Raw genomic sequence first — 20,888 nt, forward strand, 5'->3', positions numbered from 1 at the left:
CAGGCCGCCGAGTCGGACGGGCTGGAACAGGACGGAATTCCTTCGCTCCTTCCTTGCAGATTGAGGTTCGGAATAGACACATTCCGTAGGACGTACTCGTACTCCGTATTCCGGTCGAAACTTGTTAGAGCGGGCTGTCTATCCATGCAGGCTGCGTAAATAAGGTATGCAGTGCGCTAGTGATGCAGGTGATGTTGCCCTATCGCCCTATTGCCCTGAAAGTGGAAATCTGACGGGAGCTTCGTGCACTGTTCCAGGAAATCGAATCGTCTAGGGTCGTACTCTCAGACAAGGGCCGGAATTAGAATCCCAGTCCCAGCAAGGCTACCACTAGGGCTGAGACAAGGGACAGCTCGGTCCGTCCGTCAGCACTATCCAGCGTCAGGATCAGAACTAGGATCAAATGCCTTGGTCTGAATTGCGCTCGCGGGGCAAACAGACGGACGAAACGTTATATCAGACATTGAAATCGTAATGTTCACCGTGGATTTGCCTGCCTGAGACTAGTGCTTATCTGCTTTGCTGGTGGGACCGTTTCGGGCAACATTGAGCGAACGCTGACCGCGGCTTTGTGGATGGGGCTGCAAAGTACTCCGTACCTAGTACTATACCGGTGCTAGTGCTGATGGATGCGCATGCGCGTACACTGCCGTCGCGCGACGTAGATGTGGATGTGTATGACGTGAGGATGTGAGGATGTGAGGGGAAGTCTTGTGGTCTCATCTCGGTCTCGACATGTCAGAGCTAGAGGGGTATTAGTGCTGACTGCTGACGTGACGTTTTGAACAGGCTTCTGATGGTTGACTAGTTCGCTCCGTTGCCGTAGCCCTTCGCGCGAAGGATCAAAGCTCCAACCTCCAACCCAGACAGGGTTCGAGTGTCTGCCCTACTGACTAGCTCCCCGGGTTTTACTGCCTTGGACGCCTTATAGGGCCAAGCCAGTAGAGCGTGAGGCAAACTGCTAGCTTGCGCTGACGCTGACGGCAGTGAGCAAGTAGCCGGAGTCTAAGCCACCTGAGCGGGGATACGATGTCTGTGAGCGAGCCTTGCCCTATCCCGCGCAAAGACTCTTCGTGCGCCTATCATCCCACACCGCACCATCTCATATCGATCATATCCATGCTGATTACGGATGTAGGTAGGACCTTCCGGAAAGCGGTTACACAGACCAGACAGATTCCTGTTTCCTGTACAATCTTAAAAGAAAACAAGCCCTAACCCAAGGATGGCGTGCACGGAATTCCGTCCGTCCAGTATCTATCCACGCCTGAGCACCACTCGGACCATAAGTAGGTTGCGCGGAAACGCCTGGCGTCGTCATGCACGCCACGCCACGTCTACCTTCCGCTTCATGCAGAGGTAGTCCAAGCTGGATGCAATCACAGACCCCCCGACGGGACGGACGGGAAGAACAAGGGGTTTTGAAGCCGTTGACGGTTGCGCTTGGCAGCTTCCATGTTACGCATTCGGTCGATGCGCATTTGGTAAAAGTTTCTAAGCGATGAATGTCAGTAGGTAGCCCCTCCCAGCCCACTAGCACTGCTGCCATACTAGGATCGACCGGATGGGGGTCCATACTTGTGCAGAGCAAAAATCCGAGGCGAGTCGTCCGATGTAGACGTGTTTTGTTTTTTGATAGCATCGATCTGTCACTGTCAGTAAATTGACCCAGTCGAAAAATACAGAAGAGAAATAGGGTACATACCTTATCATCCCGCTCCATTTGATCCTTTCCGTCGTCAGGTTTCTTGCCCGAACCATCCTTGTCGTTGTCCTTGTCCTTGTCTTTATCGTCCTTGTCCTTGTCCTTCTTTTCCTTGTCCTTCTCCTTCTTGCGCTGCTGCTTCTCCTCATACTCCTTCTTCACCTTTTCGATCTCCTTCGCCATAAGCTCGGCCTTTTTCTTCGCCTCCTCTTCTGCTTCATCAATAATAGGCGAGCAGAAATGCCGGTCTTTGAGATGCACCGGGCAGACGTAGAAGTAGTCCTGCATGTTATGTTAGATCCAGAGCTCTTTCCAAGCATCGAACCGGAAACGACGGGATAGTAAGAGCTGCTCCTGCATAACCTACCTTGTTGTTCGGTGTTATCAGAACACTGCTCGACGGTTTGTGGCAAATCAAGCAGGCTTTCGCGGCCGTATCTGCCACGCGGCGGAGGTGCCAGATGTTTGGGAGAGTGGCCATTCTATCTAAGTCTATTGTCGGTGCTTGAATATGAGGCCGAGTCTAGAGTAAATATCAAAACACCGACTGAAAACGGGATTGTTGAGGCTTGAGGGAGAAATGGTGGAGATAGTGCGGAGAAACATATCCCAGTCATGTGATTCAATGCAATACGTATAGATCAAAGTATTGAATAAATGTCTCTATGTTCGACCAAAAATGCTCATGTTATACATATCTTACTCAGTCACACTATCCAAGCCTCTCAGTGCACTTCGTTCCTTTACCGGCGTCACCTCATCGGTGTTCCTTGCGCGCCGTCTAGCATCCGTCCAAACCATGTACTCGCCGTAGCTCTTTGGCATGACATGCAAGTCCCCTTCAACCAAGAATGTGTAGTTGAACATACCCGTGGACTTCTTCGTTCCATGTTCCACGTCCCGCACTTTGGTGTCCACACGCACTTGAATCTTGGTGTACTTGCTCTTGCTTCCTGGTTCGCGCTCAAGAGGCTCGGTGTAGGCAACGGTGGCGCGGAGGTAGAGCACGCTTCCCACGGGGACAGGGTTCTCGAAGGTACTTGGATCTAAGGAGATGAAGTTGGGACGTGCATGAGAGAAGGACGCCGCGCAGCAAAACGCGAGCTCGAAGGTTTGCTTGAGGAGGAATCCACCGAAGATCATGAAGTTGTGGCGGTTGCGGTCTTGTGGCTGCATAATCATAGCGGATTTGAGGACTGCGTCACTCATGTCGATCGTGTTGGGGGGACGTTTCTCGGGTGATTCTATATCGCTTAGTACTTTATAACCAACAGCCTCTAGTCTGGCTAGACTTACTCAGATATGACATCTCTTTTGTCCATAAGGAGTGGATGAGGTTACTCTCCTCATCATCGGGTGCTTTTTCGAGTAGACTCCTCTTTCTTAATGCCTTCTTGGCCTGATAGTTCTTCTCCCCTTTCTTGAACAGTTCGCGCTCTTCGTCGGTTTCTATCAACAGGGGCGCAACATTCACCGGTCTAACATATCGGTAAGCATAGCCCATCTGCAGAAAACGGGTGATACTCACGTTTTTGTCGCAGGGTCAAGCGAAACCATAGTAAACGCGCACGTAATGAGAACATCTTCCGGGTTTGTCTTTTCCCCAGGCGCAGGGACCTTCGCAACCTGCAGCGAAACCTCCATACTCGATCTTCCAGTTGCGTATGTAACCTGACCGCTCAGCTCGAGGTCACAAATCTCCATCAGTGGGTGCTCAATGGTGATTCGATCCACGGCCGCAGTCACAGTCGTCACTGAGTCGCCGGTGTGTCTGTAGGCAATAACACCAGCAAGCGCATCAAGGTCCATCAGTAACGAGCCCAGTCTACCATTAGGTTAGCAAAAATTTGAGCCAAAACAGGGATAGTAAGTCGCGAACCTAATATGTCCAGAGGCGTTCAGATATGTATCCAGAAGCCATTTATCCTGAGCCAGGGGAAGGACCTGCCATGCAAGTTGTTAGCCACAATGTTTCCAATCTTAATAGAGAGAGAGCTAACAGCGCTATAATAGCTTTCCGACATCTTCTTCGGCGTCAGGTCCGGCTTCGCGCGAGGAGCCTCCTCTTGCCCCGACTGCGGTTGCTCCCGGCTCTTGTTCAGGGCCTCAATCCATGGCGTTTTGACGCGCATAGGCATCCATGTCGGGCGGAACGCCGATTGAGAGGGCGTAGATTGAAACTCTCGACATGTTTGATGCTGTGACACTTTTAAGCTCTCTGCGTGCGGCTGAGATCTGGGCACATTGGTCGTCGCTAGACAGAGCCGGCTGGATCGTCTGGCGACGGCGCGGCGTGTGCTTAGGCTGAACATGATGGTGCTCTGCGAACAACTAAGCCCAGCAGTGTGTCTCTATGTACTGAGCTGTATAGATGAATATATGCTGTTAGTAATGAAATTGGAATTGTTGTGATTGGAGAAGGAAGAGGTGACCGTTCGGCTTCAGGATGGACTCCCGCTTCAGCTGCCGACTCGGCTTCTTGCACCCGGAACAAGTCGGGCCCGACTAAGATCTATCCCGTCAGGAAGTTAGTTTCGTTTTGAGCTCCATTGCCTCTCTATATTGCTGACTATCTATCGGTCTGCCTTAGATTCAGTCTCAAGCTAGTGTTCAGGGTCCAGAGCTCTACTCCGGCGGGTAGTCCAATGCATGCGTCCATGTGCAGAATGACGTCATGGCAATATATACTTCTGAAGACAATCACCATAAACTACTACCCCCCAGAGCATTCTTTCTCGACAATACTCGGATGAGAGGCAATGCTAAGCTCTAAGCTAAGCATAAGCTTAATGCCTCCCTATCGATTACCGAATCAGGGCCAATTCCACCACTGGCCAGCGTCGATCTGATGCGGATGCGTCAAAATGAAGTCATCCACGAGCAGTCGGCCGAAAACATCATTCATAGAGGGAACCACTTGGGTTGGCATATTTGATAGCATGACCCAGATGGCCCAGATTCCGACTCCCCGAAACACTTCTACTGAAGATCAAGCAGGACTCGGCCGACAGCATCACTCACTCGAGCAGGTATCTCAATCTATATAAAGAAGCCGACAGACGGCGAGATCACTACTCTTCAGGTTATACTATTGAGATACAAAGGAGAACACAATGTCCGACCCTAACAACCCCAACATTGAAAAACGCACAACGCCCCAATGGGCCCTCTACCAGCGCGAGAACTTTTGGAAGCTCAACGAGGGCAAGACTGCCCCGTTCAACACTGGTACTTCACCTTTTACAACCCCATTCCCTCAAGCTCCATCACTGACCCATACGCGATAGATCCCACGAAACTCGAAGAGCTCGCCAAAGAAACTCTCAGCAAGGGAGGCTGGCTCTACGCCTCCTCCAACGCAGGCCTCTCAGCAACACACCTCGCAAACCGACAAGCGTTCTACCGGCACCGCATAATCCCCAACCAGCTCGTCGACACAAACCTCCGCGATACAACAACCACAATCTTCGGACACAAGGTCTCCGCACCCATCGGGTTCGCGCCCATCGGCATCAACAAGATCTACCACCCCTCCGCCGAACTTGCCGTCGCAAAGGTCGCCGGCGAACTGAACCTCCCATACTGCCTCAGCACAGCAGGAAGCTCGTCTATCGAGAAAGTCGGCGAGGCAAATGGCCAGGGCAACCCCAGATTCTACCAGCTGTACATGCCGCACGACGACGAGCTCACAACTTCACTCTTGAAGAGAGCCTGGAACAGCGGGTTCGACGCCTGCATGTTAACGACGGATACATGGCAGCTCGGCTGGCGGCACGGCGACGTCGCCAACTCGAATTACGCTTTCTACCGCGGCATGGGTGCAGACCTTGGTCTTACCGACCCGGTCTTCCAGAAACGCTGCCGCGAGGCGGACATTGACCCCGAGAAAGACGTCGTGGCTGCGTCAACTAAATGGATCGACTCTGTCTGGCATGGTCGTGCCTGGTCGTGGGAGAAGATTCCCTGGCTGATCAAGACGTGGAAGGAGATATCCGGCGGCCGACCCTTCGTCATCAAGGGAATTCAGTCTGTCCCCGACGCAAAGAAGTGTGTTGAGTACGGCGTTGATGGAATTGTCGTGAGTAACCACGCTGGCCGGCAGGTTGATGGCGCAATAGCGTCTCTAGATGCACTTGAGAATATCGTCAATGCCGTTGGGGACCAGCTATATATCATGTATGACTCGGGTGTACGAGGCGCGAGTGATGTTGGCAAGGCGCTGGCGCTGGGTGCCAAGTTTGTGTTTGTGGGGAGGCTTTGGATCTGGGGGTTGAGTATTATGGGCGAGGAGGGGGTCAGGCACGTCATGAAGAGCTTACTGGCGGATTTTGATATCCTCATGGCCGTGGGCGGCTTCAAGAATGTGCAGGACTTCGACCGGTCTAGTCTTGGTAAGTTCTTTCCCGGCTTTGGGACATAGAGAGATTGAGGCTAACATCTCACAGAATCATATCCGAAGTCGTACACGTATATCCCGGATAGAGTATTGTGAGTGATGCTATCAGGACATGAATGAAAACATCGTATTTTATATGCTAGTATGAACAACGCCACGAGTCAACATGTCATCAGATTACAATGATATATGTAATGAAATTTTGAGATGGCTAGGGTATGTAGAACGAAGGTGTAAACCCACATAGGTGGCTAATAAATACAAGACAAGAAGAGAAGAGTGGCCAAAGGCCAAATATAAGTAGAAACCCGGAGAGTTGTTCCCGTGCCGGTGAACTCGGCTGAAGTCGAAGTAGGGTCCGTAGAAGTAGAAGTGGATGAATTGGTAGAGCCGGAGTTGGAACTTTCGGTAGCGAATGTATCTGTCGGCGAGGCAACTGTCGCCGTTGTGGTGGTCGTAGCAGGTGAAGCAGAACCCGGAAGTTGGGCAAAGCCGATACGGTCATTGTCGTAGTCGAAGACACTGTAGACATTTTTGAGGAAGGTATCACCGAGAATCAGGACGTCGTCGCCGAATACGGCCTGAGCGATGATGGTAGAGACACAGCCATTGCCGGACTCTAAACTCGCGCCAATATAATCCTTTGGGGACATGGTGTAGCTGACACCGGAGAAGGTAAACTGCACCTTAGCAGTCGAGTCGCAGGGGACAAGGTAGTTCTCGTCTGACAATTGCTTTGAGCCTGGAATAAGGGCGTGTATAGTCTTTGCGTCACTGGGAGGAATAAGCGAGTACGATGTTCCTGTGTCGATGATGGCGGTCTTGCCGGTGAGACCGCAAGCTTTGCCGTTGACGCTCGCATCGTCTAACGGAATGCTCCAGTGGATGCTTGATTCAGCAACCTTAGTGTACGAAATGTCTCCCTTGAACTTGGTCTTATCCACGCCGCCAAAGGTGACAGTCCCATCCCTTTCTCCGTCCGAGTTGCGCGACATGTGGAAACCGACAATATTCGATTTGAGATCCCCTTCTTGAGCGACAAGGTCCATGAATGCTCGCCTGCCACCCATCGAGGTATCATTGGACCGACCCATACCCAGAATCCCGTCTATAGGATAATCTCTGAAGTCGTCCGTCGCGTTGGTTGCCAGGCCAAAGGTCATTTGCACGTTGATGTCGGCGATCTTGAGGCGGTCCGTGACGAGATTTCCACTGACTTTGCCCGACCCGTATCCCACCTCGAATGTATCCGACGTCGTCTTAACAGTCGAGGAAGAGTTGTCGCCGAATGTATTGTGCATTTGACAGGGATCAGACGTGCAATCTGCCCCGAACACCCAGGTATTCGCACCTCCCGTATCCAGCATCATCCATACCGGCTGTCCGGGTGTTCCAACATTCACCGTCGAGAAGTACGAGTAATCGAGTCCATCTTGGTGTAGGGCGACTGTATTTGCCGACGTGGGTTTATCGGCTAGGACGACTTTGTAGATGTTATCACGGCGGACGTGGGTCTTGATATCCAAACTCAACAGGCCGTCGTCCGAGCTCGAGTCCTCCGCTTCGTCATGCTGTGTTTCGCCCGCTATATCGCCCGATAGTTTCTTCACCGGTACAAACCGGCGCTCTGGACTGTCGCTGGCACCGGTCTTTAAGCCGATCTTAAAACTGTATGGAATAAAGGCGTTGGCGCCGGTGTAGAGGAACGCTGCAGAGAGAAGACATTGTGAGAGACGCATGATCCAGCACGGATCTAGTAAAGGCACAAGTGGGTAGTAGGAATCATTGAGAGTTCAGACTGGATAGGCGAGTTATTCGCATGCAATCCAGACAGTACAGATAGGGCGAGCAAGGAAGAGTAGAATTAGGATAGCGAAGGACAGAACTATGCGGTAGCTCGATAGAAATAGGACTTTAAGGAGAGACAGAGCGAGGGTAGAACAAAACGGAAAAAACTGAGATAAATGTTGTACAGGAGACACAGATGCAAGCGTCTAGATTATAATGTAAAGAAAACAACTGCAAACAATATCAACAACGAGAGAAACGGAATGGAGGGTGAAGAAGAAGGAGGAGGTTGAAGATGTCCAAGTCCAACTCCATGGGGAGCTGCAGAGTTGCACAGCGAGCGAACCTTTGGCAACGCTCAATGATACCACACCTCTGCCAAGGTCAGGTCTAGCCTCTGCAGGAATCCAATCTGACTGGTTGCTCACAGACTAGCTTGCGAACGGAGTCCGGGATCTTCGGTCCATCGGTCCCTTTTCAGCACGGCGGGTGGAGCTGGGAGGAACCCCTGAGTGTCCTTATCACAGGCAGTTCGCCATCTGGGAGCATACTGGCGATGATTTGATTTCTCTCGATATCAATAGTTCAGATTTCTGATATAGGCCGATCGCATGCAAGGAGCCGAGCTGATATCGATGCAAAGACCACCTGTTTGTCTGGATGTTTCACGTTAACAGCGAGGTTCTTAAGATCGGCCGCCCCACAGACTTTGCCACTATATCCCGGATACAGCTGCATAACAATAAGTCATTCTTCCTTTGAGAAGCAGAAAAAACAATCACAACAATTACAGGAACTGAGAGCTTCCGGATAGTTACCTCCGATTGTTACTCATCATGCCTCCCTATAGATGTCTGCCGACGCGTGTCCGCCGTGTTCGTCATCTTCATCTAAATCTTTCTGCAAAACCTAGACTCTCCAGCAAACGCACGGATGATTGCTATTTGTGCCAAGTCTCATGCTTATTCTGAGCAAAATTACCGACCGGCTGGCTATGGTGCCTACAGGCGGTTCTGCTTTGCTCCTGAATGTGGTTCATGCTTTGTACAGATTGATTTGGCCTCCGAAGGCTCATGACTCGTGATCATGCTCTAACCATGGTCAAGCCTCGACCAAGGTCTCCTTGAATCAAGAAACCTAGAGATAGTCAAGCATACGAAAAGGGTCATCATTATTCTAAGCTGAAGCGGTCGAGGAACTAACGTCAGTGCGACTTCTAGTCAGATATGTTCATATGGCAATTAGAAGTATTGTGATACCCTCACTATGCCCAATTACTCCAATGCTGGATAGCACAGTAGGAGTATAGTACAATCCACGCGGCACCACAGACAAACATACGGGCAGAGCAATATATATACACACCTCTCACTGGCTTACCAACGGAGTGCCTTTGGCAAGCATCGAAGCCGTGTCGTGAATGTCCTACGTCGGGACATGCCGGAGTATACTACCGAAGACTGATATCACCGAGTATAGTTCCTGGGATATACCTAGGTCCTAGGTAGGATCAGAGTAGTCCGTACGGAACAGATTAGATTATCAATCTACCATTTTCTAGAAACCGACTTAACCTAGGTCCCGGAGGCTCGGTCAGAAGGAGCGAGGGCCGTTAGAGATATGTGGGGTTAGGTGCGAAAGCCAATGCGGAGATCCGGAGTAGGAATCTACCGTATACCACAGCCTGGACTCTGCAGGAGCATTGGGCCCTGACTTGGTACAGTTTCTGGGGGTACGAGGTAAGGGCCCCCTGGGGAGGTGCTTGGTATGCAAGGGATGGTATCATGGTAGTCCCAAGCATTTGGCTACGTCATGTACTACATCTGTGGACGAGGTAGTTCCCTGAAGTTCAGATTCTGAATTCAAGATCATGACAATCAGGTACATCGGGATAATGTGAGACAGGCGAGGCAAGCATACGTAGGTACGCAGCTTTTGAAAATATTCGATAAATTAGAACAAGGTTGAAGGACAGTCGGTAGAGACTCCGTGAAAATTAAACACATTCAAGGAAACATTCGTACAGCGCTAAGTAAGACAAACAACAGTAACAGATCACTTGCGCAGGGGACTCTGCTGCTTAGGGCCTAAGATATCATCCAAAATCCCGTTCCAAAGTTCCGAGGCAACGGATTTGGCTTCACTCTGTTGCTCCTGGCTCTTAAGTTCGGCTGCATATCTCGATTTCCCGACGGCTTCGGTTAGCGAGAACGGGTCGATCTCAACCGAGTCATTATCGACAACCTCGGACATGGGGCTTGCGGAGACGTTGATCCCGTCACCGGAAACAGTGTAGACCTGGGGCTTCATTGGTGAGTCCGAGGACCCAGATGACTCAAGGTGGGTGTGCATCTCGGGAAGGATCGGAACGGGCATCTCCCATGAGGTATGGGTTGTCTCCGCAACTGAGGGCATGTAGGCAAAGTCGACGGTAGATGAATCATTGACGGCTTTGAGGGATCGGGATGTGTTGAATGTGCGGCTAGGAGTACTACAGAAGTCGTGTTAGTCTGGGTTTCTGAACAACGGAGCAAGATGCAAGGGGGTTGTTACGTACTCTGGCTTGGAATTGCTGTTGATTCTCCTCATAGCAATGCTGAAAGCACGGGACTGCAGGAAATCGTGGTTGGAAAGACGTTCCACGAGCTACGTCAAGACGTTGTTAGCTATTGGTATTGTAGCTTATGGGGCGGGCGCGAGTTGCATACCTCTGCATGAGTACCAGTGGCTCTCAAAGAGCGCTTTTGGCACTCACCCTTAAGGTCGGCCAAGTTACGGGTTGAGTACAAGGTCGATTTATCTGAGACATTGGCAGGCTGAGCAGAGTGAGCGCCAGTGATGTGTAGACCCCGACGGTAGGCAGGAGAGAAGGTATGCTGCTGGGAGAGCAGACGAAGAGCGCGAAGCGAGGTTGAACGAGGAGCAGCCATTGTGAGATGTATTGAACTGACGAGACAGTATTTGATTGCGGTTGCGACGAGCTTAAAGCTGTGAGGAATCAAAGGCAGGGATGGGGAATGTAGTATAGGCCGTAGTGCAACGCCAAGAGTAGAATGTATGACCAGGTAGCAAGTACTGAAAGAGAAGGTAAAGACGCAAGAAGCTGAGAGACGAGAAGATGAGATCAGGATGAGGGAGAAGGAAGTCAGACTTCAGCCGGAGGGAACAGGCCGTACTTGAATGTGCCGGTATGACAGACACACGGTGGACGCAGTCCCAGTCGAGCTCGGAGAAGTGGAACGGTTGGGGGATGTTGAGCTCTCCACTCTGCAGCGGGCGAGTGGGCTTTTCTGGAGTCGGTCTGGGCCAAGTCGCCCGGATGTTTAATAGTAGCGCCCCTAGATCGATCTTCACGGTATTTTGGTCAGGCGGACAACTCTCTGGCACATCTTCATCTTCCCTCGCTGGATTTATTGAAACGTCGCATTTGCCATTATTGGTCAAAGCATGGATCGGAGACGGAACTCTGGTCAGAATTAAGGAGGGGTAAACGAGGTTGAGGAATCCGACCCATGATCATCCCCCTCAGATGCATACTACGACTAGGAGACCACTCTTTTCTCATCGCCATCCTCCTTCGGAGTTACAGGGATGATTATCTCCCGGTGTATGTACGGAGTGCTGCCTGCGTGGGCCAATGGCGGCAAATCAGGCAATGTATACAGAACGGCTTCGTGTTGCCTGAGACGGGATGACGGTGGATTTGGCACCATCCATCTTACTCTTGACTCTTCTCAACTGTTTCATCAGCTCCAGCAGCCGCGCGATTCCGTGAGGCGTGCCCAGAGCCCAGAGTAATCATGGTCATGCCTAGCCACAGACTAACGCAGATCACTCCATTATTCGAGAAGCAAACGGAGCTTCCATCATTTATCTCGCCTTGGAATCGATATCATCACGATCGCTTCATCCAGTAGGAGCATCCGTCTTCCATCTCCAGTATTACGTGTTGACTGCGTCGCAGCAGGCTGAAGAGTAAAGCGCTGTTCGCGTGCTGCAGAATCCCAGTCATGACGTGGAAGATCAGACCCATCATCACCCTGGGCAGGCTCCATGCAGCGCTGTGGCCTTGACCATGTCCATAAGTCCATGACATGATGCCTTGAAAATGGAGTAGTAAGATGCCCCTCGCTATGCTGCAGGATACGCATATCCAAAGTACGAATCATGTCTATCTTTCTAGGCACGCTCATTAAGCTCCATCCAGGATCAAGAATACAATGCAGCGTCTCGCATCGCGCAATGTAATCTACGGTGAAGTGAACGACGAATCAGAATTGGGATGATCAAAAGGTTGATCTTAGTCCGCTGCTTTATGATTACAGCTACTGTGTAGATGTTGGAATAGCCGCGGTATTTCTGGGACCTTTGGCTGTCCAGTCGTTCGTAGCCTTGTTCTGGCAATTGTTGAGGGGCGGTGAAACAGGTCATGTGAGCTCTTGGGACTATCGGAGTTGCCCTGGCATTTCCGGGGCATTTCCGTTGAGATTACCCCTGGTTTTGGGCTGGATGAGGTCAGGTTCTGGCCTTGTTCTGGTGCTTATCGTGCTGATGTATATGCCGCATTTCGAGAGATAAACGTGGCTGAAAATGTCTAAAAATTCCCGTCTCCACTGACTCGCTTGGCGCATGGTGCTCTGTAGTTCTACAGCGTGCAGCGTACACCTCATAAGATATGATCAGGCAACATAATAACGAGAATGGTGCAAGCCAAAGTCGATCTTTATCGTTTGCGGATCGATAAGGAGCGCATAGTATGAGACCTTGTACAGACTGCCACTCTGCGATCCCGATCGAACAATGTTGGTTTAAGCGTTCAGTACTCCGTACACATAGGGCTTAAAGCTTAGATGCCCTTGAGCTACGGCCCCTGGCAATCTTCCGAGCGTAGGGATGTAAAGGACTCCCCGGCACCAAGTGGTCAACGTCTCCGGTGTTGACAAGGTGAGGGCCAGCTTCAGCGAGTGAGGTAATCCCAGTATTCCGCATAGCGGTTTCCAGTTCGTCTCGCAAAACTGACAATGTCAGCGCGGCATCCAAGGAATATGCTGGTAAATAAAAGAACTTACTGTCGATCAGATGCTCAACTCCAGCTTGTCCATAGTTGGTAGCGAAGAGCATGCTGCGTCCCATCCCCACTGCGGTCGCGCCTAGGCAGACAGCTTTCAGAATGTCTGTTCCCCGCCGGATACCGCTGTCCACGTAAATCTCCATCCTGTCGAAGATCTCCGGACAGCGCTTGTGAAGCTCAAGAAGTGTAATAATCGATGGAGGACTCGTATCGAGATTGCGCCCGCCATGATTGCTGAGCAGGATACCGTCCAAGCCGGCTTCCATCGCTAAGATGGCATCGTCTGCAGACATAACACCTTTCAAGCATACAGGAAGATGGGTGTGTTTGCGAACCCACACAAGATCCTCCCACGTCAGTCCAGGATCAATGAAACTTGCCATCACTCGTCCCAACCCGCCGCCTTTGCTGTCATTCTTTGCTTGTGATGGGGCCATAGGAACGGATAAGCCCTCGTCAGCTTTGACTCGTTCGTCTGCTTCCCGCTTCCCCGGCCATGCCGCGTCGACCGTGACAAAGATTGCTTTGATATTAGGGTTAATCGAGCATTTCCGTAGAAGTGCCGCTGATTTTTCACGCTCTCTATTGACATAGAGCTGAAAAAAGAAGCTTGCACCAGGGGCAGCATCCCTAAGCTCCTCTATTGTGTATGAAGAATTATTTGAAACCTGTCGCCATGATTAGCAAGAGAAAAAATGCGCCAATTTCCAAGGACGTACTCCCTGCATGATCCCGCGGCTCTCACATGCTCGCGCAATGGCGCACTCTCCATCCTGGTGAATAAGTTTGGCCATGGCCGCAGGGCTGACGAACAATGGAATAGAGCTGTCTACTCCAAGAACCTTTGACTTGGTATCCACAGACCGAACATTTCTCAACACCCGAGGACGAAACCAAATACGATCAAAGCATGATTTGTTCGCATCACGCGTGATGAGATCCGTTGCTGCGCTGGAGTAAAAAGCCCACGTCTTCTTACTGGCAGTTCTGGAAGCCACATGCTCGAAGTCGTGAGAGTTGATCAGCGTTTCGAGCGGCGGCTTGTCGTTCTCCCACACTGCTTCAGGGTTCTCGCTCGCTGGTTGCTTATGCCAGTTTTCGTCGATCGTCGACTCATCAAGCCTGCCCTTATGCTGCTCCGGTGCCAATTCGGCTCTCAAGAGCCCTGGGGTGTGAACTTCGGAGTACGCCTTGGTGGCATCGCGGCCAGCGTATTTCAAGATAACTAAAGACTTGATTAGCGATAGCACTTAGTGGGCCTCATCGTCTGAGCTCACTTGTGGGCCCTCCGGGATGCGTCTCCAAGAAATCAGTCACATCCCACACTTGATTGTCGACCACGATCCAGCAATCATCTGGCGTTTTATGGCTGGATATCTCTTGGGTAGATAAGAGCTTCTCTTGCGCCATCCTGCACAATAGATGTCGTGATCAACCACTGCGAGTACTCGATTCAGCCAGAAAACGCAAAAGCAGATTGTTCCGTATAAGGGGAGCAGGCCGCGCTGTCTGGAAGGCCTCGATCCCTGCGGGAACATGCGGAGAGGGACGTGAAGTTATACGACTTAGTGTCGGGCTAAGTGCGTCCGAGGAACCCCGGACCTCCGCACTTCTCAGCGATGGTGTGCGGAGAATGTTAGTAGGCCCACAGGGCAACGGGAATAACTCCGCAAAATGTGTGGTTTTCATTCGCCATGGCTAGAAAGATCACATCAGATTTCTCGGAAGGTTCCCGACCAATTGTTCATACTACAGTCAATGACTTCAACCGTGTCTAGACGCGCGGCTTGATCTCCTGCAATTGAACTGAAGGCCCTTTCGACAGCTTCGAAGTCTGCCAGGGTCATGGTGGCCAAACATAGCGACCGAGATATCAGTATTGTGCACCCTTTGAACGGGCTAGCAGTGACAGTCTGTATTGTTCTCACTCTCGGGTCGAGTTTTGAAGGAAACGATCGGATAACTGCCGAAATGTTCGGGAACTGCATCAGCCACAGCTCCAGTGGCTGGTGATCGCCAAGACTCAGGCACAAACGGCGACATTCAGCCTCTGAAATGTTCTTCACATTCATAAAGCACTGCATAAGAAAACATTCGCTCAGTCTACCGATGAATGTAAGCTTTTTCGTAGACAGCACTTTCAGAAAACTTGGGAGTTCCATCACATATATTGCTTTTTCCCATATCGCTAGACGAAGCAAGGTGTGTCCCCGATTATCGTCTCCTCTGTGCCAGAGCCAAGGTATGTTCGTACATTTGATGTACTTATTAACGGTCTCCTGGTATCAGACCGGGCTTATCTTGTTATATATCTTATTTGTCCGTATGCTCATGGTTAGGCAGCGTCTTATACAACCGGTACTGTTTCTCGACCTTCAGTGCCCCATCCCACATTCGCCAGGCGGGGAAGCCCTGCGTATTTGTCCGCATCTGCCCACTTGTTCACAATGGGTGAGACGAGCCCAACCCTTAGATATGTGGATGTGGGTTCTCTTTGTTTACGGCTACTTCGCCATCGGGAAGCTGATTAGAGGCCTAAAACTCAGATTGGCATCAACCTGAGTGACCCGGTATTCCAAGGCAACTATCACGGGAAACAAGTTCACGATGGTGACTTAGACGATATTATTGAGCGAGCACGGGATGTTGGCTGCCAGAAGTTTATGGTTACCGGCTCTGACCTGGAGGAATCCAAGCGCGCGATTGAGATTGCACAGAAATACCGTAAGTTCAGATTATCCATTGCGACAACAAAGACTAAGGACCACCAGCCGGCTTCTGCTACGCAACCGTTGGAGTTCATCCTTGCCAGGCCAAGATGTTTGATAGCTTCCCCGGCGGTCCGGAAAAGCTGCTGGATGAGCTTCGGTCATTAGCACTAGAGGCGAAGCAAGCAGGCCATGCCGTTGCATTTGGTGAATTCGGCTTGGATTATGATCGGCTTTTCCTGAGCCCAAAGGAGCCCCAATTGAAATACTTCGAAGCCCAGCTTGACCTCGCGGTCGAGATTCAGCTTCCGCTTTTTCTGCATTCAAGAGCAGCGGGCGAAGACTTTGAAAGGCTTCTGGCACCAAGGTTGGAAAAGCTGCCAAAACGAGGGCTCGTTCACAGCTTTACAGGGACACTGGAGGAGATGAACAGACTGGTGGCGCTTGGTCTGGATATTGGAGTCAACGGGTGCAGCCTGAAGACTGAAGAGAACTTGGAAGTAGTAAAGGCCATCCCGTTAGAACGAATTCAAATTGAGACTGATGGGCCTTGGGTAAGAATCATCATTGTCATGCTTGTTTTTTTTGTTCTAGGCTGCTGACTTTACCACACAGTGCGAGATACGTCCCTCCCACGCGTCGTCGAAATTCCTGAATGGAGCACCACCACTGCCAAAAGCAGTCAAGAAGGAAAAATGGCAAAAGGGCTGTATGGTCAAGGGCCGCAACGAACCTGTTGCGATAGCTCAGGTCGCGCATGTCATTGCCGGGGTCAAGGGAATAACCGTGGAGGAGGTCTGTGAAGCGTGAGTCCTCCCCATCTACTATATTCATTTCATCGCTCATTCTTCGCTCATAGCGCGTGGACCAACTCCGTCAAGATGTTTGGGCTCGGGGAAGAAACCCCTTGATTTATCAATACTCTGTCGCTGCTTTTCTCACATAGCCCTGCGGATTTTATGATGCCAAGGACGGATGCACATGGAATCAGTCAGTCGTGTATTTATATGTATAGAGCTAGATGGCGAAGAATTGCTACTAAAGCAAGGGATTTAGAGTCGGAGCTTCCGGACACTTCGGAAAAGATGAAATCTCTTCTCACTGCCATGCAGATTGCTGTTGTGGCGTCCATCCTGCTTTCCTTCTTTACCTCCTTCCACTCATTTGCACTAAGCTTCTACCTAGGGCTGCCTGAGCAACTCACTTGTGGTCCACTAGGCAAGCATTTCTACCTTTACAGAGTTTGCAAATGCGACATTTTGGCTCCTTGTCTGTCATAAACCTGCGATAAGTAAATACCTTGATCCTGCTACTGCTTATTCTCAACCATGCCTCCTTAACCACCTCCACATACTTCTTTTTGGCTGTTTTTCGGGTCCCTGCAGTTCTGTCCGTGTCTCATTCAAAAAATTTCCAGGCTGCACACTTAAAGGCCTTTTTCGCAGTCTATTGTGGCTGTTTACTCCTCTACACACCTCACCGCCCGGGTACCTTTTCACTATCAACACTGAACCTTTCTTTATCCACCCACCACCCTTCCGCATACTGGGCATCATCCGGAAATCAACCATTTCGTCGTCTGTTCTGTCCAGCTCGACTTTTTCACAATTCCTTTCAACATGGTTGGCCTCCAGGTGGACAGCTAGGCTTCGCAGTCTACCTTAGATTGGCCGTTTCTTTTCTTTTCTCATTTCCCTTCTGTTTTAATGGCTACGTTGAATTTCTGCAGTCAATACTTTCTTTCAAGCCTCTGCAGGATTTCAACAATATTCCCTCTTTTTGGCCGTGGGCGACGCGTCGCGCCAACCGTTTATTACCTCTTGAAACGCTTCGACGATGACGTACCCGCTGATAAAAAAGACCACCAACAACGCTAATGAATGTCAGCAAGGTAGGTATCGCGATCTTGACCCGTGCCCTATGTTGCTAACTGATAGCTTTCTCGCTATAGTTGACAAGCAAGGCGCTAGGGTCTCGTCGTTGGACTCCGTGGACTCAGATGTTGGAGCCCCAGAACTCCCTGAGAATTTCGGGGAGATTGTGAAAGGAATCTATCGCAGCTCATTTCCTCAGCCCTGGAACCTTTCGGCTCTCAGAGCTCTAGGACTGCGAACCATAATGTAAGGTCTTGCCCCCGTCATCCCCCAAACCATGACTTACACACAATTCACAGTACCCTCGTCGAGGAGCCCTTTACGCAGAGCCACGAGAGTTTTCTGAAAGAGAGTGGCATCACGCATCATCGCATCCCGTTCATTGCGAACAAGGATCCTGCGGTCAAAACACCAGATTGTGTCGTGAACGCCATTCTGCGACTAATGCTCAACAAGGCCAACCACCCTATTCTCATCCACTGCAATAAAGGGAAAGTAAGTACTGAAGTTCAAATTTCGTGGCCCAGTCTCTAATAGCCGGTAATAGCATCGTACTGGGTGCGTGACTGGGTGTTTTCGGAGGCTCCAAGGTTGGAACAGGCAGGACATCCTCGACGAGTATTTCCGTTATTCTCGTCCAAAACAACGACTGCTGGACGAGGTGTTTATCGATGAATTCGACCCCTCAACGCTCTCTCAACTGCCCCAGGCTTCGGATGCAAAGTCGTGGGAACGCTCCGGAACCTACAGCAATATACCACAAGGAAAGGACCAGAACTCGCCTGAGAATCTTCTTCAACCCGCTCGTAATGGTATTCGTGTGGCTTCTTGAACCACATATGGGCTTCTTTTCCATGTTGAACAACTTTGATTCGCACTGTGTGGCTTCAATGGCGTTATGTGGTATGGTTTAAGCGCTAAGCGATTTGGTCAGGGAGTAGATGTTTCTTTTGTCGTTGTGATCTAATATATTGAGTTCTATGCACTCGGCGCGAATTTTTAATGATAGACGGCTGCTTGATTATCTTGGGTTTTGCTTTCGTTTCCTTCTACCTCTTGTACTTTACTATACCCTACCCTTGCCCAAACCCCGAGGAGCCCTTGTGAGCCATACAAATGACTTCATCTTATTGCGCGTATATTATCTGTGTCAATATTTCTCTCACAACACGACTGTTTGTCATGCCTCTCCTGAATATGACAATATGCCTCATTCGAGCTGCGCAGTAGGCATAGAGAGCATAAACGTGCACATGCAATATTTATGTCTATTCTGAGGGGCTTTCTCCATATCAAGATACATACTATACTCTACATTCGAAAGAACTATATAGGCCCATCTTATGGAGGATTTGCCGACAACCGGCCTTTGATCATAAGTTATCACAGAGCATATCAAAATCATTTTCCCCACTGAGATGTGAGCTTCGACCAGTAGGTGGACTGTCTAGAAAGGACGCCCAGCGCTGGTTCAGGTATAGATGACTCTCGCACAAATCGATAAAGGCCTGATACTCTTCGTGATGTGCATTTATTGAGGACTCTTGGCTAGGATGAGATGGAAAGCCCTTTACGGACTCGGAATCCACATCAAGCATGTCCTGATCTGTGCCTGGTCTGTCCTGACTGGTAATTGATAACGGGCCTGATGATGTGCGTGATTCTGGCGATGTTATGTTTATCTTGTATTTGGAAAGAGCTGGGAAGTTGCTTCTCAAGGCCAAATCCTCAAGATATTTCTCTGGAATTGGTGCTGGGCGTGTGGTATTAGAGTCTTCGAGGATCATGATGGAATCATATTCGTCGTCAGACTCTTCATAGTCGAAAATAAGACTGTGTTCGCTGCCGTCAGAGCAGATCTCCGAACTGAAATTCAATCCGTCGTCGGCATCGATGGGATCGTCGCCAATGTAGGCTAATCCTTCCGTCATTGTTTCGGAGAGGAGGTTCTCATGCTGGGCCTCTTCGCCGCTGTCTGAGCCGGGCAATTGATTGGAAGAATGTTTCAGGTGCTTCGGGATTGGTGTGCTATAGAGTTGTTTTTGGGCCATGGTCCAGAGGCGTGTCTTGTTAATAGTCTTTAGGTTGTTATTTCTCGGAGATAGAGAAGTATGCGAACTTGAGTTGAGTACAGGTTCGGTGGTCGCAAACTTGTCCTTGAGAGTTTGGCCATTGCTGCGCGTCACTAATGAGGTCAGAGATTTCACGATTGATGATATCAACCGTGAGCGCTGGTTCATTGCCTAGATTAAAAAAGAGACGCTGTCAGATTGAGTCTATGCTCTTGTTGCAGAGCTTACCTCACGATAGCCGAGCTTGAAGACTGACGGGGCGATCCCGGATAGGCTATGGAAGGTGTCGGCACTTGTTTGGCTTCTCCTTCGTCGTCCTAAACCGGCACCAAGGACCAGTGTCCTCAGTCCCTCTCGAAACAATGTGCCAAGTTCTGTACGGGTAGACATTTCGGGGTCTGTATGGGCAGGATCTCCCCATCCTGCGTCCAGTTCCTCAATGTCATTTTGGAGTAGCGGGTCGTCGGCTTCTTCCAAGAATGGAACGCCGTTTGGCAGATGATATGTCCAATATCTGTCCCAATTGTTGAACTCCGTTGCTTGTATGAGATGGTTCCTTTGGCGTTGTCTAGTTTGTGACGGCCGTCTCCTTCGTTTGTCTTCATGACTATAATCCATGCGGGCGTCGATGGCGGTTATACGGAAAGTCGGCACGTCAGTAGGCGGAATTGCGTCGCTGGCATCTCTCAAGACCTTGGGTAATCTAAGAGCAGCCGTCCTTTGTTCTGGCCCAAGACGCTTTTGTAACCCAAATGAGAGAACGAATGTTGGAGATGACTGCTCGGGTTCGTAAATGCAGCTTTTGTAAAACACAGCAAGACCTAAATCTGTCCACATCTGCCAGTTGTCAGCTTGCTCAGTAGGTTCTTGCCAGCGTACACTTTGGGGCTGCTAAATCAAGACGTACTTTGGCTCTACAAATAGAGTCACCAACTTGAGACACAAAATGCGCGAGGGGTGGGTGCATCTCAAGCACTGAAGCAATTCGGATATCTAGCTTGATTTCAGGCGCTTGAGACACCAGATACTGCCAGATCCCAGCGCTTCTTTTAAACGCTTCAGGTCGTGAATGTCTGTTCTCTCTGGAGGAAGCAATATCGACGCGGAGGCTCGTAAGGATAGCGTTAGATCTGAAACTGAAGAACGAAAGTGTCTCTGTCCAAGATCTATAGAGCAACTCATGATATATGCTCTCTAATGGTCGTATCTCATTGGCTTTGAAGTCAGCCATCGTCTGTAGGGGGTTTCAAGGATGCTCAGAAGTTTGTTGTCAG

General features: G+C 50.3%; 9 protein-coding genes across 9 annotated transcripts; 3 read left to right on the forward strand and 6 right to left on the reverse strand.

Annotated features, from left to right (window-relative positions):
* Positions 1–1,379: 1,379 nt before the first annotated feature.
* BDW74DRAFT_176793 (AAA-ATPase Vps4-associated 1 family protein) lies at positions 1,380–2,186 on the reverse strand (the record flags this gene model as incomplete). The annotated part of the gene is made up of 4 exons (XM_073728731.1): positions 1,380–1,494; positions 1,579–1,646; positions 1,706–1,987; positions 2,073–2,186. 4 exons carry the CDS (start codon positions 2,184–2,186, stop codon positions 1,380–1,382), a joined length of 579 nt encoding a protein of 192 aa, XP_073585197.1.
* Positions 2,187–2,323: 137 nt separating this feature from the next.
* BDW74DRAFT_132996 (putative acyl-CoA thioester hydrolase) lies at positions 2,324–4,283 on the reverse strand. Its single transcript, XM_073722328.1, has 5 exons — positions 3,706–4,283; positions 3,585–3,649; positions 3,234–3,530; positions 3,002–3,183; positions 2,324–2,949 (listed from the first exon to the last, which is right to left on the reverse strand). Exons 1-5 carry the CDS (start codon positions 4,015–4,017, stop codon positions 2,405–2,407), a joined length of 1,401 nt encoding a protein of 466 aa, XP_073585198.1. The 5' UTR covers positions 4,018–4,283; the 3' UTR covers positions 2,324–2,404.
* Positions 4,284–4,756: 473 nt separating this feature from the next.
* Positions 4,757–6,275, forward strand: BDW74DRAFT_133005 (L-lactate dehydrogenase). The gene is made up of 2 exons (XM_073722329.1): positions 4,757–6,096; positions 6,151–6,275. The coding sequence occupies exons 1-2, from the start codon at positions 4,866–4,868 to the stop codon at positions 6,195–6,197; spliced, it is 1,278 nt and encodes a 425-aa protein (XP_073585199.1). The 5' UTR covers positions 4,757–4,865; the 3' UTR covers positions 6,198–6,275.
* A 77-nt stretch (positions 6,276–6,352) lies between these two features.
* On the reverse strand, positions 6,353–7,840 carry BDW74DRAFT_176796 (pepsin-like aspartic protease; the record flags this gene model as incomplete). The annotated part of the gene is made up of 1 exon (XM_073728732.1): positions 6,353–7,840. The coding sequence occupies one exon, from the start codon at positions 7,838–7,840 to the stop codon at positions 6,353–6,355; it is 1,488 nt and encodes a 495-aa protein (XP_073585200.1).
* Positions 7,841–9,817: 1,977 nt separating this feature from the next.
* Positions 9,818–10,949, reverse strand: BDW74DRAFT_133057 (uncharacterized protein). The gene is made up of 3 exons (XM_073722331.1): positions 10,598–10,949; positions 10,447–10,535; positions 9,818–10,380 (listed from the first exon to the last, which is right to left on the reverse strand). Exons 1-3 carry the CDS (start codon positions 10,817–10,819, stop codon positions 9,945–9,947), a joined length of 747 nt encoding a protein of 248 aa, XP_073585201.1. The 5' UTR covers positions 10,820–10,949; the 3' UTR covers positions 9,818–9,944.
* Positions 10,950–12,643: 1,694 nt separating this feature from the next.
* On the reverse strand, positions 12,644–14,692 carry BDW74DRAFT_133319 (FMN-dependent alpha-hydroxy acid dehydrogenase). Its single transcript, XM_073722332.1, has 4 exons — positions 14,238–14,692; positions 13,680–14,185; positions 12,959–13,628; positions 12,644–12,904 (listed from the first exon to the last, which is right to left on the reverse strand). Exons 1-4 carry the CDS (start codon positions 14,368–14,370, stop codon positions 12,729–12,731), a joined length of 1,485 nt encoding a protein of 494 aa, XP_073585202.1. The 5' UTR covers positions 14,371–14,692; the 3' UTR covers positions 12,644–12,728.
* A 715-nt stretch (positions 14,693–15,407) lies between these two features.
* BDW74DRAFT_176799 (3'-5'-exodeoxyribonuclease) lies at positions 15,408–16,579 on the forward strand (the record flags this gene model as incomplete). Its single annotated transcript, XM_073728733.1, has 5 exons — positions 15,408–15,443; positions 15,507–15,684; positions 15,732–16,222; positions 16,284–16,474; positions 16,528–16,579. 5 exons carry the CDS (start codon positions 15,408–15,410, stop codon positions 16,577–16,579), a joined length of 948 nt encoding a protein of 315 aa, XP_073585203.1.
* A 793-nt stretch (positions 16,580–17,372) lies between these two features.
* yphA (tyrosine phosphatase family protein) lies at positions 17,373–18,563 on the forward strand. Its single transcript, XM_073722330.1, has 4 exons — positions 17,373–17,559; positions 17,620–17,788; positions 17,842–18,037; positions 18,090–18,563. The coding sequence occupies exons 1-4, from the start codon at positions 17,505–17,507 to the stop codon at positions 18,372–18,374; spliced, it is 705 nt and encodes a 234-aa protein (XP_073585204.1). The 5' UTR covers positions 17,373–17,504; the 3' UTR covers positions 18,375–18,563.
* A 352-nt stretch (positions 18,564–18,915) lies between these two features.
* Positions 18,916–20,845, reverse strand: BDW74DRAFT_176801 (uncharacterized protein; the record flags this gene model as incomplete). The annotated part of the gene is made up of 3 exons (XM_073728734.1): positions 18,916–19,785; positions 19,843–20,451; positions 20,522–20,845. 3 exons carry the CDS (start codon positions 20,843–20,845, stop codon positions 18,916–18,918), a joined length of 1,803 nt encoding a protein of 600 aa, XP_073585205.1.
* Positions 20,846–20,888: the final 43 nt, after the last annotated feature.

Source organism: Aspergillus multicolor (assembly GCF_047715735.1).
Source record: "Aspergillus multicolor strain CBS 133.54 unplaced genomic scaffold BDW74scaffold_8, whole genome shotgun sequence".
NCBI classification, from domain to species: domain Eukaryota; kingdom Fungi; phylum Ascomycota; class Eurotiomycetes; order Eurotiales; family Aspergillaceae; genus Aspergillus; species Aspergillus multicolor.

What these genes read in the sequence shown, in the direction of transcription:
- yphA (XM_073722330.1), top strand. Translation starts at nt 17,505, where the DNA reads ATGACGTACCCGCTGATAAAAAAGACCACCAACAACGCTAATGAATGT. An exon ending in CTAGGACTGCGAACCATAAT is followed by an intron (nt 17,789 to 17,841) that starts GTAAGGTCTTGC and finishes CACAATTCACAG; the next exon opens with TACCCTCGTCGAGGAGCCCT. An exon ending in TCCACTGCAATAAAGGGAAA is followed by an intron (nt 18,038 to 18,089) that starts GTAAGTACTGAA and finishes AGCCGGTAATAG; the next exon opens with CATCGTACTGGGTGCGTGAC.
- BDW74DRAFT_133319 (XM_073722332.1), bottom strand. Translation starts at nt 14,370, where the DNA reads ATGGCGCAAGAGAAGCTCTTATCTACCCAAGAGATATCCAGCCATAAA. An exon ending in GCATCCCGGAGGGCCCACAA is followed by an intron (nt 14,186 to 14,237) that starts GTGAGCTCAGAC and finishes TCAAGTCTTTAG; the next exon opens with TTATCTTGAAATACGCTGGC. An exon ending in AGTTGAGCATCTGATCGACA is followed by an intron (nt 12,905 to 12,958) that starts GTAAGTTCTTTT and finishes TGACATTGTCAG; the next exon opens with TTTTGCGAGACGAACTGGAA.
- BDW74DRAFT_133005 (XM_073722329.1), top strand. Translation starts at nt 4,866, where the DNA reads ATGGGCCCTCTACCAGCGCGAGAACTTTTGGAAGCTCAACGAGGGCAA. An exon ending in CTTCGACCGGTCTAGTCTTG is followed by an intron (nt 6,097 to 6,150) that starts GTAAGTTCTTTC and finishes AACATCTCACAG; the next exon opens with AATCATATCCGAAGTCGTAC.
- BDW74DRAFT_133057 (XM_073722331.1), bottom strand. Translation starts at nt 10,819, where the DNA reads ATGGCTGCTCCTCGTTCAACCTCGCTTCGCGCTCTTCGTCTGCTCTCC. An exon ending in CCACTGGTACTCATGCAGAG is followed by an intron (nt 10,536 to 10,597) that starts GTATGCAACTCG and finishes GTCTTGACGTAG; the next exon opens with CTCGTGGAACGTCTTTCCAA. An exon ending in AACAGCAATTCCAAGCCAGA is followed by an intron (nt 10,381 to 10,446) that starts GTACGTAACAAC and finishes CGACTTCTGTAG; the next exon opens with TACTCCTAGCCGCACATTCA.
- BDW74DRAFT_132996 (XM_073722328.1), bottom strand. Translation starts at nt 4,017, where the DNA reads ATGTTCAGCCTAAGCACACGCCGCGCCGTCGCCAGACGATCCAGCCGG. An exon ending in AACGCCTCTGGACATATTAG is followed by an intron (nt 3,531 to 3,584) that starts GTTCGCGACTTA and finishes ACCTAATGGTAG; the next exon opens with ACTGGGCTCGTTACTGATGG. An exon ending in AAAAGAGATGTCATATCTGA is followed by an intron (nt 2,950 to 3,001) that starts GTAAGTCTAGCC and finishes TAAGCGATATAG; the next exon opens with AATCACCCGAGAAACGTCCC.